This window comes from Lycorma delicatula, chromosome 1 (genome assembly GCF_047948215.1).
Source record: "Lycorma delicatula isolate Av1 chromosome 1, ASM4794821v1, whole genome shotgun sequence".
Classification (NCBI taxonomy): Eukaryota; Metazoa; Arthropoda; class Insecta; order Hemiptera; family Fulgoridae; genus Lycorma; species Lycorma delicatula.
In genome coordinates this window covers 170,581,014-170,598,529 of record NC_134455.1, presented here as the reverse complement: position 1 = coordinate 170,598,529, position 17,516 = coordinate 170,581,014, and the positions used below count along the sequence as shown (strand labels likewise).

At 36.3% G+C, this 17,516-nt stretch overlaps 1 protein-coding gene across 1 annotated transcript in view; it reads right to left on the bottom strand.

The window, feature by feature from the left end:
• Positions 1 to 17,516, bottom strand: part of LOC142325437 (uncharacterized) — a 67,774-nt gene that overhangs the window by 45,315 nt on the left and 4,943 nt on the right. The window contains exon 3 of the mRNA XM_075367211.1: positions 4,442 to 4,730. Within this exon, the coding sequence (XP_075223326.1) occupies positions 4,442 to 4,730 (289 nt within the window). The remainder of the gene's footprint in view (positions 1 to 4,441; positions 4,731 to 17,516) is intronic.

Genomic DNA, 17,516 nt, shown 5'->3' with positions numbered 1-17,516 from the left:
ATACGAGGACAAAGGATGTGAAAGAGAAAAACATTATAATATAATGTTAAATATATATATATATATATATTATATATTATAACTATAATAATGCTAGTAAATTATATCAACAGAAAATAATGCTGTACAAGTGCGTGCATGTGTGTACAGGATACTTCTGTACTAACTGAGAAACAAGGCTATCTCTTGAAGGAAAATAAACTTATAACTTCTTACTGAAAATATATTTTAGAAGAAATTACTCATTGGCAAAAGTTGAAGCCCTTAAAACATAAGGAAAGTGTCATAACTATAAAAGTTATAGGGGGGCTGATATAAAACACTCATCATTTCCAAAAATAATATCTCATGATAAGCTTGTTAGGTGACAAGTCTAAAAAGTGAGGAGTGGTTTTCTATTGCTTTCTCTACTGAGAAAATTATTTTTAATTCTTTAGATATAGTACATTATAACAAGTATTAGATAATTCGAGTTGTAACAACGTTTCAATCGATATTATTTATCTTATTATGAGATTTCAAATGTAGAGAAAAAAAATATAGAGGCATATCATCTAATATAAACAAATACCAAATTAAAATAAATAAAAAGTTAAATTTTACAAAATTTAAATAATTACAAACATACTGAAGAAAATAAAACTTTTTCACTAAAATTAAAAAAATTACATAAAAGCAATATAATATATCTGGGAACTTTTCTGAATGTTATAGTGCATCAGGGATCCAAAATGTATTCAAAACTCAATCAAATTCAACAAAATTGAAGGAATGAGAAACAACCAAGATAAAGTTTTGTGGCGGTAGCATATAGCAAGGCTCCAAATGGCTTGCAGAACTCTAGACATGGCAGCAAACAAGTTCATCTCATTAGAATAAAATGTGAATTCCATAATTTTTTACTAGTGTATTTTTTACATTTACTTAGTGGATGGTGAAATAATAGGTGAAAAAGTGCCACATTCTCATTAATGTAATGCAGTCTTACTAAGAGAAAAATAAGAGATAAAAAATAAAATTTTAAAAAGAAGTTAAATACATATACCGTTTCAAAATAAATATCAGTTATGTAACTTTTATTAAATTTTACTTACACTGATAAATTAAACATGAAATGAAAGAACAATTTAAACAGTTTTCCCTATAAGTGTTCAATGTCCTAAAAGTGTTCAAATATTCCTATAAGCGTTTGACCATTTGTCAAACGGCACACATCCAGCCAATATCAATAGCAGAGTTCATTCCATACGTTAATCAGCAAGTCTGCTTCAATTCTATGTCTCAAGTTGGGTAGGTTAGCTGGTAACAGTGGCATATACACTTGATTTTTTATATATCCTACAAAAAATCAGATTAATGATTTTTTGAACATCTATTAAATTACATATATACACATTTTTTGCTGCACTTTATTTAAACTTATTTCATTTAAAAATGAGATAAAATCTTTCAATTCTTTAATAAAGTGGATAGTTACACAATTGCTGAAATATTAGTTTTTATTAACTTCAAATATTTACACAATTATTAATTCAACAATCTTACATGAAATATTAGGATAGAGTAAAAGTCCCTTTATTACTCGTATTACTAGATCAGTATTAGTCGTGTATTTGTGAGTTGCTGTTTAAAAAAGGTTTTAGATTTCTGGTGTGTCATAAAAACAAAAGATAATAATAGTTAAATTATTCTGTTTAATGAAGTTATACTGCTGGTTATAAATGTTAATTTTGACCTAACAGTGTAAAATATTCACTTTTTATTGTTGGATTATTTGTTGAATAATCAAAAATTAAAAAAAAAAACATACAGGAAAAAGAAAGATAACATGAAGAAATATGTCTCAAAAAACAACAAGAAGATGAATGAATATAAATGGGAAGAAAATGTTAAGAACAAGGGAAGAATAAAAAGATTAAGAGGATGATGAATATAAAGAGAGAGAAAATTTGAAAACTAGAGAACGTGTACATAAATGAAGATCAGAAGAATTATATCAAACCAAAGAGCGATTAAATGATTGATAACAAATAAACAAAATGATGATCAACTTTGACTTAGGGAGAATATATTGTCCAACAATATCAGAGGAGTAATGAAATAAAAGATAAGAATTTTTTGAAATTTATTAAAGATCGGGCCCAGTGTATATGTTGTTCTTGTGAGGGTCTATTTTTCAGTCACTATGTAGTTAACTTTAATGTAGATAAAATTAAACAAGAAAATCCAAAAATAATACGATTCTAAATTATAATTTTCAATTAATATTAAATAATCAGATGTTTCACCAAATTTATTACCTATTAAATATGTAATGCCTATTAAATTACATTTACACTTACAAAAGTACATAAGATTTTATTTCACTAATCATTTTTTTAATTTTTTATTATTATCATAGAATTATTATTTATTGTAAAACTTTTTTTACAATCACAGGTTATTAATTATTATTAAATCAATATATTTAAATTTTAAAAAAAGTTAAAAAATAAACAAAAAATAAAGTTAAAAAAAACAAAAGGAGATGAAGTCTGATTTGAGCCAATGTGACTTCCCTTTAAGATCAAAATATTTCATTAATTAAAATTTTAGTTTTAATTTTGATTGCAATCAAAAAGGGAGGTACCAAACTAGATATAACAACAGCGTTAAATCCAAAATTTCAACATCCTACGGCTAATCGTTTTTGAGTGGTGCGAGATACATATCCACATAGTACATACATACATACTTACATAGACATCACAACGGAACTAGTCAAAATAGATTCACTGATTCAATGTTTCATAATCACAATACTTCCTTTACTTTGTACAAGGAAGTAAAAATGAATAGTTATACAGAGCTAAAAAGAGTAAATGCTATTATGTAAGAATATGAAATATTAAAATAACTTATGCAAACGCCTCCTAAAAAAAAAACAATTTATAATACTTGTGACAATCATTAATTTTTTGGTTTAATGGTTTACAAAAAATAATCAATTTAATCTGAGTACTGTCATAACAAATAAGTGGAATGTTTCTAAGATCTCTTTACAAGTGCTTTTTTGATAGATGAAACATTACTGCTCGATCAGATAGAATTCCCATTAATGATAATGATAGTATTTGTGTTGCCTACAAGTGAAATTTCTGGATGTTTTATTATATTTATTTATTATGTCAAGTTCTTGTGCGATGTTCAAATTAATTTCATTTGTAACAAATTCAAGCCATAATGTTTTGCTCTAAAGCGGCTACATAAAATTCTACACTTGTCATCTCTTGGGGGGGCTCTACAAAAAATCAGAACAAATTTTTAAGACACAAAAATGGTCTGTCAGATCACTATCTGACACCCATAAGCATGAATTACATTGACCTATATTTAGAAAATTAAATAGGAGGGGTACCAAAAAAAAAAACCAAGAATATTTTCTGTATGCAAATGGTGCTGCTCTCTCCCACTAAGTACGATTACCAGACACCGCTCTCCTCAGTTGGCCAGGTAGCGTTCATGAGAAACCATTGCAGCAGACAGAGTGGTGATTGTTTTCTTAAGCTCCTCCCAACGCTCTTGGGAATTTTTAAGGAGCAATGCACTAACATCAAATTCTGTTTCCTGTTAAAGAAAATAACAGTAGAAGCTTTCAGATGACCAGAGGAAGAACCATCATAGAGTGTGCTAGGAATTGAAAGAACAGGCACAAACTGACATGATTTTTGTCAGAAGTCATAACAGGGGATGAAACTTGACGTTATAGCTACAACTGTGAAATAAAATAGCATTAGACCATTATAAAAGTCTACCCATGAATGTAAATAACGGTTATAAGATTTTCTTTTATGGAAACAATACTAATTACTGATGAATTTTCAAATATTACATACGAAGTAAAAAAAAAAAAAAAAAGAATAAAAATTTATTGAAATCCCATTCAATGAGTGCATAAATATGTATTCAAAATAATTTTCAATAGCGGTTTCTCATTTGTGAATCATTTTGAATTTTTTAAATATTTAGTATACTTACCTTAACATTATTATCTCATGTGTTTATCATTTAAATGATAAACTTATTATTTCATTTAAATAATTATATGGATTTTAAACGCATCTATTTTTATCTTACAGACTGTCTTAATATTTATAATTTATCTTATACTTATGTGATCTATAAAATCCATTTCTATATTCTGATCAGAATAAAGATTATTTATTTTGATAAAATTAGGTATATTGTTATTTTTTAACATAAGTAAAGGACATCAAATAGAATGAAGAACATTTTTAAAAAATCTTATGCTGTCTGTTAACTCACCATTTACTGAATTTCACCATTAATGATTATAGAGTACAAACAATTATATACAAGAAAAAATTAATAATCTTCAATATATATATATATATATAAATGCTGTTTAAAATTTTTACATATAATATTATGAAACTGTTACCTGGAATATAACACCAAGCCAAGTAAGCACAAGTCTATGCACATTCTGCATGCGAACATTCTTGCTAAATGAAGCTAAGGCCCAACAAACACTATAAAGAGACAGAAGCATAGAGACTAGGTTTAAATCAGTGAACTGACGTGTAGCAGTATCATGCCAAAGTAAATACAACTGAACCAAGAGCATTGGTGCAGCCTCTATAAATGCATGAAGTAGCCTCAACATACACAAATCTCGAACCTCATATTTAACAAATCTCAAGTCAACAGGTATAAACAACTTGAAATATCTGCGAACATTCAAATAATAAAAAAATTAAATTAATATAAAAATTATTTCTACTGTAATACAAAAATATTCCAAACTATTATAAACTGGAAGCACTAAAATGACTAGTTAGTTACTTTCATAATTCAGAATCAATGAACTATACAAAGCCCATTTCACACAGACTGAACATTCTGCTTACACACATCTATCTGATCCACATCAATGCATTATGAAACAGGAAGGTCATGTTAGAATTGCAGATTATAGAATTACATGTAGCTGATAAATTCAGTTAGTTAATTTAATATACTCATCTGTAATCAATCAGCGTCCAATAAATAGTGAAATTTACAATTAAAATAAATATAATATTCTAAAAATATTTTGGAATATGGCCCAGCATCTAGGCCATGGAGGATTTATTTCTTGGTGATGTGGTAACACTATCACAATTATTAACCGATGCTAATTCATTTTTTTTCTTTTTTTTTAACATCAGATTCACTGTTACACATTCTTCAGAGGATGAGATGAATGATTTGTACCATGTGTGAAAATGCCATGCTGACTGGAATTCGAACCTGGACCTCTGGATGAAAGGCCGAGACGCTAATGCATAATGATAAAAATGTAAACTAGCAAACACAAGAAATAATGGATGGTTACTGCTCATGTTTCTTGCAAATTATGTAGAGAAAGGAGATGAGTTTCTTGACTTCATAGTGAGAAGATACTCATAAACTGAAACAAAAATCATTACAATGAAGACTTTATTGCAATAACATCTTTCCAGAATCAACAAATTCAAGGCACTGACTTCAACCAAAAAATTATGGCTTCATTAATTTGGGTTATGGCATAAGTTGAAGATTTATTATATATATTTTAATACTATTCTAAGGCCATTAGTATCTTTACTTTCCCAACTCATCCTGGCTACCACAAAAAAATTTTGTAGTAGTTTAAAAATACTAATTCCACTAAAGCCAGTCCCAAGTCTGTGTTAAAAAAGAGGGTGAGTGGCTGTTTTTTTGAGACTTGGGAAGATGCACTGTTTTCAAGTAGGTGCACTCCTTAATAATTAATAAATGCTCAAACTTAAGATTCTACCTCTATGTACCCAGCAACTCATAATGCAGTACGGGAAGGATGAGGGTAAATTTCCAGCTCCTTAAAACTAGAACCTCTCCGATAAGAAAAACCCTGGCCCTCTTTTGGGGGGTTGATGCATTGGGCCAACAACCCACCATCAGAAAAGATCTCATTGTTAAAAAATACTTAGTGGCCTCAGAAATTGGGCTATATAAACAAGGTACAAAAATATGGAATTAAAATTTATGATTTGGATCTTGGAATATCAGAATGTCAAATTCTCCAAAACCAGATCACTATTCTACAGCAGAAATGTTGGAATTGTAGACTGGATGTGGTGGGACTACAGGAGATCAGGTGGGAGGGAGGAAGAGGGCATACATAAGGAACATTCTTCATAATGAAACAGGTTCAAGAAGAGGAGAGTTTAGAACAGGAATAGCAGTTAAAACAGCTTAACTAAGAATATTAACAAATGTTTGTCAATTAATGAAAGATTATACTACACCATGATAGAAGGCAGTGTTCATTCAAACTCCATAGGGGAAGACACCTGCCTTGTGATGCTTTCAGTCGTCACACCAACCACCCCGGTTCCTAGCCCTGATGGGCTTTAACGAGAGTCGTCTTTCACCCTATAACTTTTTACATCTCATAGCAATAAGCCAGGCCTCATTGGGATGCCACCAGTGTAAATGCCTCAGTAAACATTTGCATCGCTGATTCATAACTCAGCCTTTGCCTTCACTGCAGGCCTCTTCTGGACTTCTTGAATGTCCTACATCGTTTCCCTCTGAACTAGCTAACCAAGTTCGTGGAAGCACAAACCCCATCCTACACTTTACAGAGCCAATTTGTGTGTAAATGTCTGATAATAATCGAGGCAATTGAATAAATAACATACCACCAAAAATGTTATACATAACAAAATTTATTCCTAGTTCCCTTAGTGAACTCAACTTTCAGTTCATACCCCTGGCTTGGTGTCATTTATGGATGTCGGTCTGGTCTACCAGGGAGAGGCAGACAGTCCTCCTACTCCCACTCAGCTCCATTGCAGAGTCCAGCGTGAAATTTACTTTCACTTACAATCATCATCGAGATGTCACTACACCTCACGGCTGCATGAGAATCCATGCACTCAGCAGTGCAGTCGCCATCCTGCCGACAGTGATGCTTGCTCATTCAAAACTGCCCTCATCAAAATGTCACAACACCTCATCACTGTATGGTTACTCACACCGTAACTGTATGGTGACTCGCACTGCAGTCGTCATTCCACTACAGTTCGGACGAAGTCCAAATCAGTCAAACCAAACCTAGCCAAACTATTCCTAGAAGCACCATGTCCTAAAAGGAATTGAGTTATGTACTGACTGGGGGAGACCAACCTAACAGCTCACAGCACCCTAACATTTGGAAACATACCATGCATGTATCAACCAGTAGAATCGTTCCACCTAACTTGCCAAGAGTCAAAACCTTGGTCTTCAATTTCTCACATATGCCCAGAAGTAAGAAGGCTCCCCTTTTTAGAAAAATACTGCTTGCTATGTTCCATAACTAAAATGTCAATGGGTTTTATGCCGGTGATCACACAGACTGCCTCTCTTGAGGCAGTTCTGTAGCCTCCGGCAATCACTAACAACAGAAGACGACGCTGGGCTCACAATATAATGTCCCTATAACATTGGAATTGTAAGGGGAGTGTTCAGGAATATATAAATATTATTTCAACACATGCCCCAACTGAAGACAGGGAGAAGGATGATAAGGACATTTTCTATGAGATGCTGGGCAAGCCTACAGTGAGATACCAAATTATGATATGACGATGGTTATAGGTGAGGCAAACATAAAAATAGGTAGAAACCAGACTAGTGAAGAAAGTGGGAAGTACAACCTCTGCATGAGAACACAAACAACCATGGCCTAAGGTTGATGATTTATAATAGATAATTTGATAATACTCTGAAGCCGTTAGTAATTTTACTTTCTCAACTCATCCTGGCTACCATAAACAAAATTTTGAAGTATTTGAAAATAATAAATCCACCAAAGCCAGTCCCAAGCTCATGTAGAAAAAGGAGAGTGAGTGGCTGGTTTTTTTGAGACTTGGAGGACACACTGTTTTCGAGTAGGTGCACTCTGTAATGATCAAACCTAAAAGAGGGTGGGGGACTATTGGAGTAGTCCCCCACCTCTCTTGGGTTTTGTGAAGGGAATTATTATGTCGATAATAAGCACTATCTTCATCTTCAAGTATTCATTTAGAGATCTGGAAGGCCCCTGAGGAGAGTTATGTAAATCAAATTGATCATGTATTAGTGGTCATGCATGTGGAATAGAGGGTATAGAAGTAATAAGATGGGTGGAGGTGGGTAGTGACCATTACCTGGTATTGATTAAAGTGAGACAGAGAATAAGCACGTAACTTTACTAAAAGAAATGGGACAAAAGAGTGCAATGCAGATATTAAACTACTGGGAAGTGAGGAGAGGAGGAGGGATTATCAACTACAGCTAAAAAACAACTTACAAACACTGAATGATTGACAGGTGGAAATGGATGTGAAGAGACATCGGAAAAGTTCAGTGGGTGGTATATTGGAAGTTGCTGATGCCATTTAAAAATAGATGGAAGTCAGAAACAGAACAAGTTGTGGTTCAATGAGAAATGTGGGGAAGCTGTTAAGAAAAGGAAGGAATTCAAGCAGATAATGCAGGCAAGTAACGGGTCTGGAAGATGAAAAGGAATATAAAAGGATTTGTAGAGAGACAAAGTAGAGAGAAGTATAAATTTATAAATGAACAACTAGTTAAGGCAGTAAAGGACAGGAGCAAGAACAACTGTTGTGACTTTTATAGAGCTATAAGATTCTTTAGAAAAGGTTATTTACCATATGTAGGGATGATGGTGAACAAGAGGGGTGAGCTGGTGACTAAGGAGGAGGAGGGACTCAACTTATGGAGAAACTACTTCCAGGACCTGTCAATAATCCTGTGTAAGAAGAAGAAGAAGGAGAAGAAGAAGAGAGAAAGAGGGAGAGTGTAGAAAAGTGATATTTAAGGGACTCAACCTGTGGTATATGAACTAATGAGAAAAGATGTAGTGAATACCTTAAAAGGGTCCAATATAACAAAGCACCAGGAACTGATAACATAAGGGCAGAGTTACTAAAATATGGTGGTAAGACATGTACAGATGCTATATATACATATATAGGATGATTATCAAGGAATGAAGGGAGGGGAAAGTACCCCAAGAGTAGAGAGAGTCCGTAATATGCCCAATATACAAGAAAGGAAGTAAGTCAGAATGCAGAAATTACAAAGGGAAATCACTCCTATGCAATACATACAAGGTCTTCTCTAAACTGCTGTTGCTGAAAATGCTTCCTTACACCTAGGAAAACATCATGTGGGTTTCTGTGCAAACAGGTCTACAGTGGATCAGATATTCTTGCTCAGATTTAGAAGATCTGGGAACAATATAAAAAGGTCTGCTGTGCATCTGTGGATTTCATGGAAGCATACAACAATGTAGATAGGGGGAAGTTTTTTGAGATTATGGAGGAAACAGAAATACTGGATGAGTTAGTTAAACTTGTCTGAGAATTCAATGTGCAAAGTAAGGGTGGATGGGAAGGAAACAAGCTGTTTTGAGGTAAGAACTGGAGTAGTCAAGCAAGGAGATTGTATTTCCCCCACTCTCTTTAATCTGGCAATGGAAAAGACAATGAAGAAGTTTGCAGCAATGAGTAGAAGAGTGTGCATTGGTGCAACAGTGAGAATTCTGGCACATGCAAATGATCTGGTGATGGTGGGAGAGGATAAAGAGGAGAATGTTAAGTTGGTTGGAATCCTGGTGGGGAGGCACAAAATATTGGACTGCGCTTAATTTGGAGAAGATGAAGTATATAATGATGGCAAGGGAATGCGTTTAATCCGGAGAAGATGAAGTATATGAAGAAGCAAGGGGAGAGAGAGGTACTAATGGTTTTGTTACGATTGGGTACAGGACAATAAAGAAGATAGAACTTTCAAATATTTGGGAAGTATAGTGAATTGGAATAATAACTTTAAGGAGGAAATACGAGTGCGTATTAAGAGTGCTGAAATATGTTTTATGCATTGGATAAAGTCTAGAGCTCTAGTTTCCTACCCAGGACTAATAAACTTAGGGTGTACAAAATAATTTTCCATCAGTTTTAGTGTATGGGGCAGAGACGTGGACTGAAGAAGAAAATGCAGAAGAAACTGATATCTTCAAAAATAGTCCTAAGGAAGATCTATGGAGGAATGCAAGAATGTGGTAACATCAGGAGAAGAATGAATTTAGAGATAAGGAATCTGTATAGTGAAGCAGATGTTGTGGTGGTCATATAGGCAGAAGGATACAATAGGTTGAACATGTACTTCAACATAGAGGAGATATCATTAGGGAAGTTTATGAAGAGAAAGTCTACGTTACACGCCCTTTGAGAAGACCTAAATTTGGGTGGAGAGATGGAATTCGAAGAGATGTTAGATTGTTGAGTGCAGATATTAATATGGCTGATGACAGACAAGGACTGAGGAAGCTCAAAGGATGAGGCAATGAACTGACTTTGGTTTAAATGGTTAACTAGGTAAGTTAAGATAGGACTAGGTAGTTAAGATACGTTTCTTTTACTTCCATATGAGTCTGGGTCTCTGTGGTTATAAAAGGTAAACCACTCCTCAGATACCTCATTTATTGATAAGAAAATGCAAAATGAAAGCTGGTAGCATACAAGAGTTTGGCAGTTGGGATGCGAGGGACAGCATTTTTAGCTGTAAACACTCACCTAGAAGAAGAAAAAGAAAAATGATTCCTAGATTACCTGCTGTTGAGATCTTTATAAGTACTTCTAAATAAAGACTATGAAAAGTTGGTTGGAGCGCATTTCAATCAATAAAAAAGCAAATGGTTACTGCAATAATGGGGAAGAAACTTCTACAATAGGCTAAAACCTATAAAGAGTATGCAGCAGAACAATGGAAAAAGTTCTCTTTTCTGATGAATCACATTTTGATGTCCAGGGAAATTAAGTAAAGTTTGTATGCAAAAGCCCAAATCAGATTACATCATCTTCTCACATTCTCTGCAAATACCAAAACATCCTCCAAAGAAAATGTTTTGGAGCTGTATGACCTTACATGGATCAAGACCAATGATTCCAGTACAAGGAAGGATAAATTCTGATAAATCCACTCTTACAAAAATTCTTTCCAGCCAACACAGGATTTTCCAGCAAGATACCTTGCCATACATCTAAAAACAAATGTACAATCTTTTTCACTGAAAATGGTGTAGATGTTCTTCCATGCCCTAGCAACTCATCAGATTTAAACCCAAACAAGGAATCTGTGGCCAATTTTTAAACAGAAGCATATGATTTCATGAAAGTGAGTTGAAAAAATTTGAAACGATAATCTCTCATGAAACAGTGCAAGAGGTATAAAAATGAATTCAACATATATAAGTAATATCTCAGTAGTTATGGCTGAATCATTCTCTCACACCTATGTGCAAGTGCAATTATTGCTTTATGTATATAATAAAGTACTGTAAGCTATCACTTGTCTGGTTCCAGAACATGCCAATGACAAGCAATTAAAATTTTTGTTGAATCTTTGTTTGATGTTTAATAATTATAACATTATTTGTAATGTTTACAAAATTATTCAGTTCAGTGAAAGTATTTCAATCTATGTTATGGTGTCAGTCTATGGTACAATACAGTTTTATACTTCAATTTTATAACAGTTTTATTCCGTGTTATTTTCATTAATTATAATTTACCCTGTGTTTCTGTGCTAATTGGGTTTTAAAAATGAGTGATTTTTGAAACATAAACTAGGAAAATTCCCTTAAGTAGCTTCGAAAAAATAACCCTGAAACTGTAGTCAGAGACACTGCTTGGAAAACAAGTAGTGCACCAGTCGTTGGTGAAAGAACAATTCTTAATATAAAAAAGAAATATAAAATTGATGGTAAACATGTTAGCCCTAAAAAGACTTAAAAGCGTATGAAAATTAATGAAAAGTAGGACGATTTTACTAAAATCGCTATCAGAAAAAAGTTCATTTGTTTTATTTTAAAAACAAGCTTCCCAACTTGAGTAAAATATTAAATTAATACTGATTCTGAACTAACAAATTTTTCTATAAGTGCATAACACCGTACTTTAAAATTAATGAATTTTCATTTCATGTCCAGAAAAAATAATTCTTTATTGATTGAAAACAAACTTATTATTTCATGAGGAAGGGAATATTAAAGAGGTATTAGGCGATTTCGTGAAGAGAATAAGATAATTTATTATCTGGATAAATCTTGGGATAATGTGGGACATTTACAGGAAAATTCCAAGGGGTGTCCCTCCAACTCTAACAGGCCTCCCTGCCTACCGGCTGTAAGTTTGGCATGACAGGTCGGCCTGCTGGTTCCAGATCTTTTCTTTCTCACCCTTTGTCTCAAACCCTCTGTGATGGAACTGAGCCCCAGGAACCACCATCAGGAGACGGGACTATCTTTTGGGGTCGATTTCCAAGGAAAAAATCCGTACTGCGACGGGGAGAGGCCCCCGTCGCCTGCAATTCCCTCCACAGGCGATCTGCCAGCATACGTTCAAATATTTTCGCCAACGATGATGAGACAAATAGGTCGATAAAACACACACTACCCACCCGTCACGGGTTTCGGAATGAGCAATAATGTGACTTGTTTCCAGCGGCGAGGAAACCTTCCTTCAGCTATCACACGATTAAAAGCTTCCAAAAGTAGGTGTGGGTGGGACCTACCTAATTTCAGCAGGAGGATCCCCGGAACGCCATCCGGTCCAAGGCTTTTTTACTATTTACCTTCTGCAGCGCCCATTTGAGCTCCTCCTCCGAAAACCCCAAGCCAACGGTAATCACAACCGATTCACTGTCGTCATCCTCTTCCTCATACAGAACTTGAATAGCTCCCTCAGTAAGTGCTTTAGAGAGAAGGGGGAGGGGTGTTCCAAACAGTTTCGTCATGATTCAATACGCCCTCCCCCATGAATCGTCATTCAGCTCCAGAACACTTCGTCACCATGCTTCCCTTTTTGAGTGCTTAATCTTGCCAGAAAGAAAACAATCGTTTAACCGACCTATATCCTTCCGTACACACACTCGGGCCGATTCCGTCTTGCCCGTTTTAGGCGTCTCCTAGCTGCTTTAGCGGTCACACAAAGGCTGTCAATTTCACGTGTCCACCAATAGACCTTTTTAAGACCAGTTTTCCACGGATCGCAACTTGTCACTTTCTTTAGAGAGTATTGATAATAAATCTCGTCGGTCCCCTGTGCTGATCTTACTCTATTCAACACTGCAGTCATAAAAGCCCCAATCTGTTGTTCCGATGGGGACTACCTTCCCCCACGCCAAGAACGTCTCCCCGCTGGAGATATACAAAACGAGATTGCTTTCTGATCACTCAAGACCTCCCGATCCATTACCTGCCAAGTCTCTCTCCGTATCAAACTGCTGGACACTGCCGTGATAGCCAACGCCGAGACCGAGCCCCTCCCGATGAACGTGTGGGACCCGAGGATGTTCAAGGGAATCAGGTCGCATGATCCCAATAACGCAGCCAAATGATAATCCCGACTAATTGAGAGCAAGCAGCCCAGTTCGTAGTTCTCACCGTTCAAAACACCAGACAACACTACTGGCCTATCAGCCCTACGAAGGAAAGTCTCTAAATCCGACAGGAAGTCTTGATAGGCATCACTACCACAATTCGGAGATATATATAACACGATAGTAATATACAAGCTGTCAAAGTCACCGCAACCGAATGATTGCGGTGACTTCTCTCGTTACGGATATGATCGCAAACTGGTTGGAGGAATTCCGTATTGCAACTCACTCTTCTCATCTATATACCAGCCATTCGCCTCAACTGCCTAAACATTGGGTTCTGATAACAAGATGAAGTCCACACCAAGTTTCAAAGTCTCCCGTGGGAGTCTCTCCTCCGTCCACAATTCAATTGTAAACACTTCATTTTGGGTGATGAGGACAGCGCCGGCCTCCGCTCCGATGTCCAGTCGTGTTACAGAACAGATAAATGTCGCCTTCGAACAATCCTTCGCCCGGTGGCCATGCCCACCACAATTAAAACACAAACTCCGACGATTCGGACCATCACATCTCTCCGCCTTGTGTCCCGAGGCCCAGCATTAGTAGCTCTTGGAAGTCTTGCCTTGTAATTCGATTTTGCAGGAATGCCACCCTACTTTAATCCATCCCTGGCCCATCAGACTCTCAGCTCCACTCTGCGACAAAAGAACCGTCGCCCGTTTTGTTTCTCCGAAGGCGGGACATAGGAACACCACCCGCACCGGAGCACTCTCCCCTAGGGTTAGTTTCACTGCCTCCTCAACTTCATCAGACATTATATCTACAGCCAAATCTTTCACGATACAGGCAACCAACCGGCCGCCGAAAGGTATCTCACTCACTACGGCCCCTGTGAGTTCTTTTCCCAGCTTCTTAACTACATCCTCTTTCTTCGTGCCACTCTCTCGGATTCTTATCTCCAACCTGCCAGTTCTCCCTTTCCGAAGTGAAAGTATATAATCAGCTAAATCTGAACCCAAGCTGATCTTCATTTGACGCAAGAAATCAGCGTACGTGGTCCCATCCTTCCGTACTGCCACAATCGAGATGGTGGACCTCCTTCCTTCGACCCCTTCCAATTAGAAACAGGGGGAATTTCTTTATACGGTCTCCGTCTTTCCGAGACCAAAATTCGATGATCTTACTCAGGGTTTCCCCAAATTCACCAGGGGCACAAAATCTAAGGTCCTCACTAGTATCCTTAGTACTCTGTCCAACACCATTTTGACTTCTTCAAACATCACCTCTGATTCAACGTTCACAAGCTCCACAAAGACAGCGCTGTTTGTCACACCCTCTTCACCTGGGTGGAAAATCTCAACATTTCTAACATCTCAAAATACGACACCCCCGGTGGCGTCCATTTAGGCGCTGCCCAATCATTGGTGATGCTTTTCGGACAAGATCCGTGAAGGCCGACCGACCCCAATGGCCTCTCGGAACCCAGTACACAGCGATTCCCGTTCCTTCTTCTGACAGCGATGGACCATCCTTAATTTTTACACACTTGTAGTACGCCTGCTTCCAGGGTCATTTCAGAATCCGGCGCAACCTTCCTCACTCCCTTCCACTAGTGCTTTCATTGTTTCTTGCTCCCAATACTCTGCAGTCGGGAAGCATCCTCTTCTAGCACTCCACAAACGTCTGTATGAATCGAGGCCACAACCATAGGTCGATGATCGGCGGAAGAGAGGGTCTCCTTCTCCGGCGTCTTCTTAATCAAGCTGATCACCCTCTAAACGTGTTCTTGCAAGACAGTCGCCAGGTTCTTCCGAGTCACAAAGTTGTAGTAATTCCCTCACTACCCCTGTGGGAATCAGCACAATCAGTCAGCCGCAACTGCCTAGACGGGGCTTCTCTACACACACCTCTCCTCCGTTTGTTCGTACGGCCATCCTTGTCCGTTCGTCTACCAGTCTTTGAAGGCGTGCTCTCCTCTCCGAAGTCCCGATTCTCCGAACCTGCGGGGGTCATTACCACACGTTTAAGGGAAGACTCCTGGAAGTCAATCCGCATTCGATTCTCTGACTTGCCGCCGTCTGATGTAACCACGGCCTCAGGCTTCTTCTTGGTCACCCTCCACTTAGATGGACGCGGGGAGGACAACTGCTCCTTCGAGGGCTAAATCTCTTCCGAAGCTTGTTGTATCTGGCGCAGTAGTACCGTAGCCGTTTCCACAATTGGGGTGGCGGTGTTTTTTTAAGTGGACCGACAACCACTGTAGAAGTTAAATTAATTTGATCATCTGCCATATCTGATCCCAACGACCAAAGACCACACCAGCAGAGCGCACGCGTACCGGTGTGGAGGCTTTATACAATTAGGAACGCCCTAGTTTTCCCGGAGGACATCGTTATCGACTAACTCCGCAGACCCACACACTCCTCGGCACGATTACTTACACCTTGAGTTTCGGTCGTGAATCGGCAGGTGTCATGCCGCCACCACCATGTGTATAGATGCAGAAGTGAAGAAACTTGCTGATATTCGTAGTATCGTAGCGGTGTATTCAGTGGAATGGTCTTGGAGAAGCAGGTGTAGGATGTAGAAGTCTCTTCCAAGAAGATGTGTTGTGAGGTGTTCAAGTGTGTGGTGTCCGTGTGAAGTTAGAAGGGACTGCAGGGGCTCCAGCCATGGGGATGCCACTCCCCAGAGCCTCAAAGACCAAGACCAGCCCCCTGTGCAGGGGCCTCTGTGAAATTAAACCGTACTAAACTTCTTGGGGTACAAATCAAGGGGCAAATTTTGGTGCTTCTTTATGGTTTTCAATCTAATAAACTGAATAAAAGTAACTACTTTATTCAGTTTCGTAGATTCTGAGACTTCAGACCTTTATCTCATTTAGGTTTTAAGAAAAATGGGGTAAAAAATGAAAATGTTTTGTCAGAAAATTACACTTTTTTAGGTTTGGAATAAAATAACTTTGTTAATTTACCAATAATCAAAGAAAAATCTGTAAATAACATCTTTAAAAAATAAAAATCATACTTTTTTAAATATATTTTTTATCCATTTTTTTCAGTTACTGATAAGTTTTCTATTTGTTTTCATTTACATTATGTTGTTTAAACAATGATGAAAATTGTCCTGTTTAAAATCACATCACCTTTTCCAATCCAGTTTGTGTTTTTTTTCGAATTAAAGTTGAACTTTTGAAATTTGTGTTTAATTTTCCTGTAGGCTGTTAATTTGTACCCCAAGAATTTTAGTACGGCTTAATTTCACAGAGTGACCAGAAGCACAGCTAAATGTTTTGTGGGCCCAAACTTACATACAAATCATTTTCTGATCTATGTTTATATGAACTTTTTTCTTAATTTTGGCTACAAAATCATCTCCCGAGAGATAGCCCTGCAATTTGGAACCACTTGTACATCATTTTAACACAAATTTCTCAATTTTTTTTTATTACAAGTAATTTTTATGTTAAAGGTGAAGAAAAGTGTTTTTTCTCTCAGGTGGATTGTGCTAAATTAAATTAGAATCATCATACTGTATATTTTGGTTTGCTGCAAACTTTCATGCGACAAATTTAAGTTGAATCAATGTCTAAATGTTGTCAAGAGGTTATAAAGAAGAAATGAGGAGGTCATATCAACTATTACAATATAAGCCTCACTTTTTTTTAATAAATTGTGCAGTAAGAGGAATTTGTTGTTTCTTTTTGAGTATTCCAACTAATTTTGAATATAAATATACAAAAAAAAAAAAAAAAACATTAAAAGGCAATGAAAACAAATATAAGGTACTAAATATACAACAGCACAAGATATTTCCACTTTAAGTGATAATGTAATTGAACATTGTAAAAATGCACAGAGAAGCTTATGTAATTGTGTTATAATCTGCCATATCATGTGATGAGTCTAGTCAAAACAAAATATTATAAAGCGATATATTATACATTATCAGGATCAATCAAAGAATCAGTGAAAACATGAAAAACAAAAAATAAAGTTTATTAAATGTACTGAATAAAAAATGGTAGGGTTATAAACTATAAACTGTTTTCTTTATAAAATTAACAAAAAAAGAGC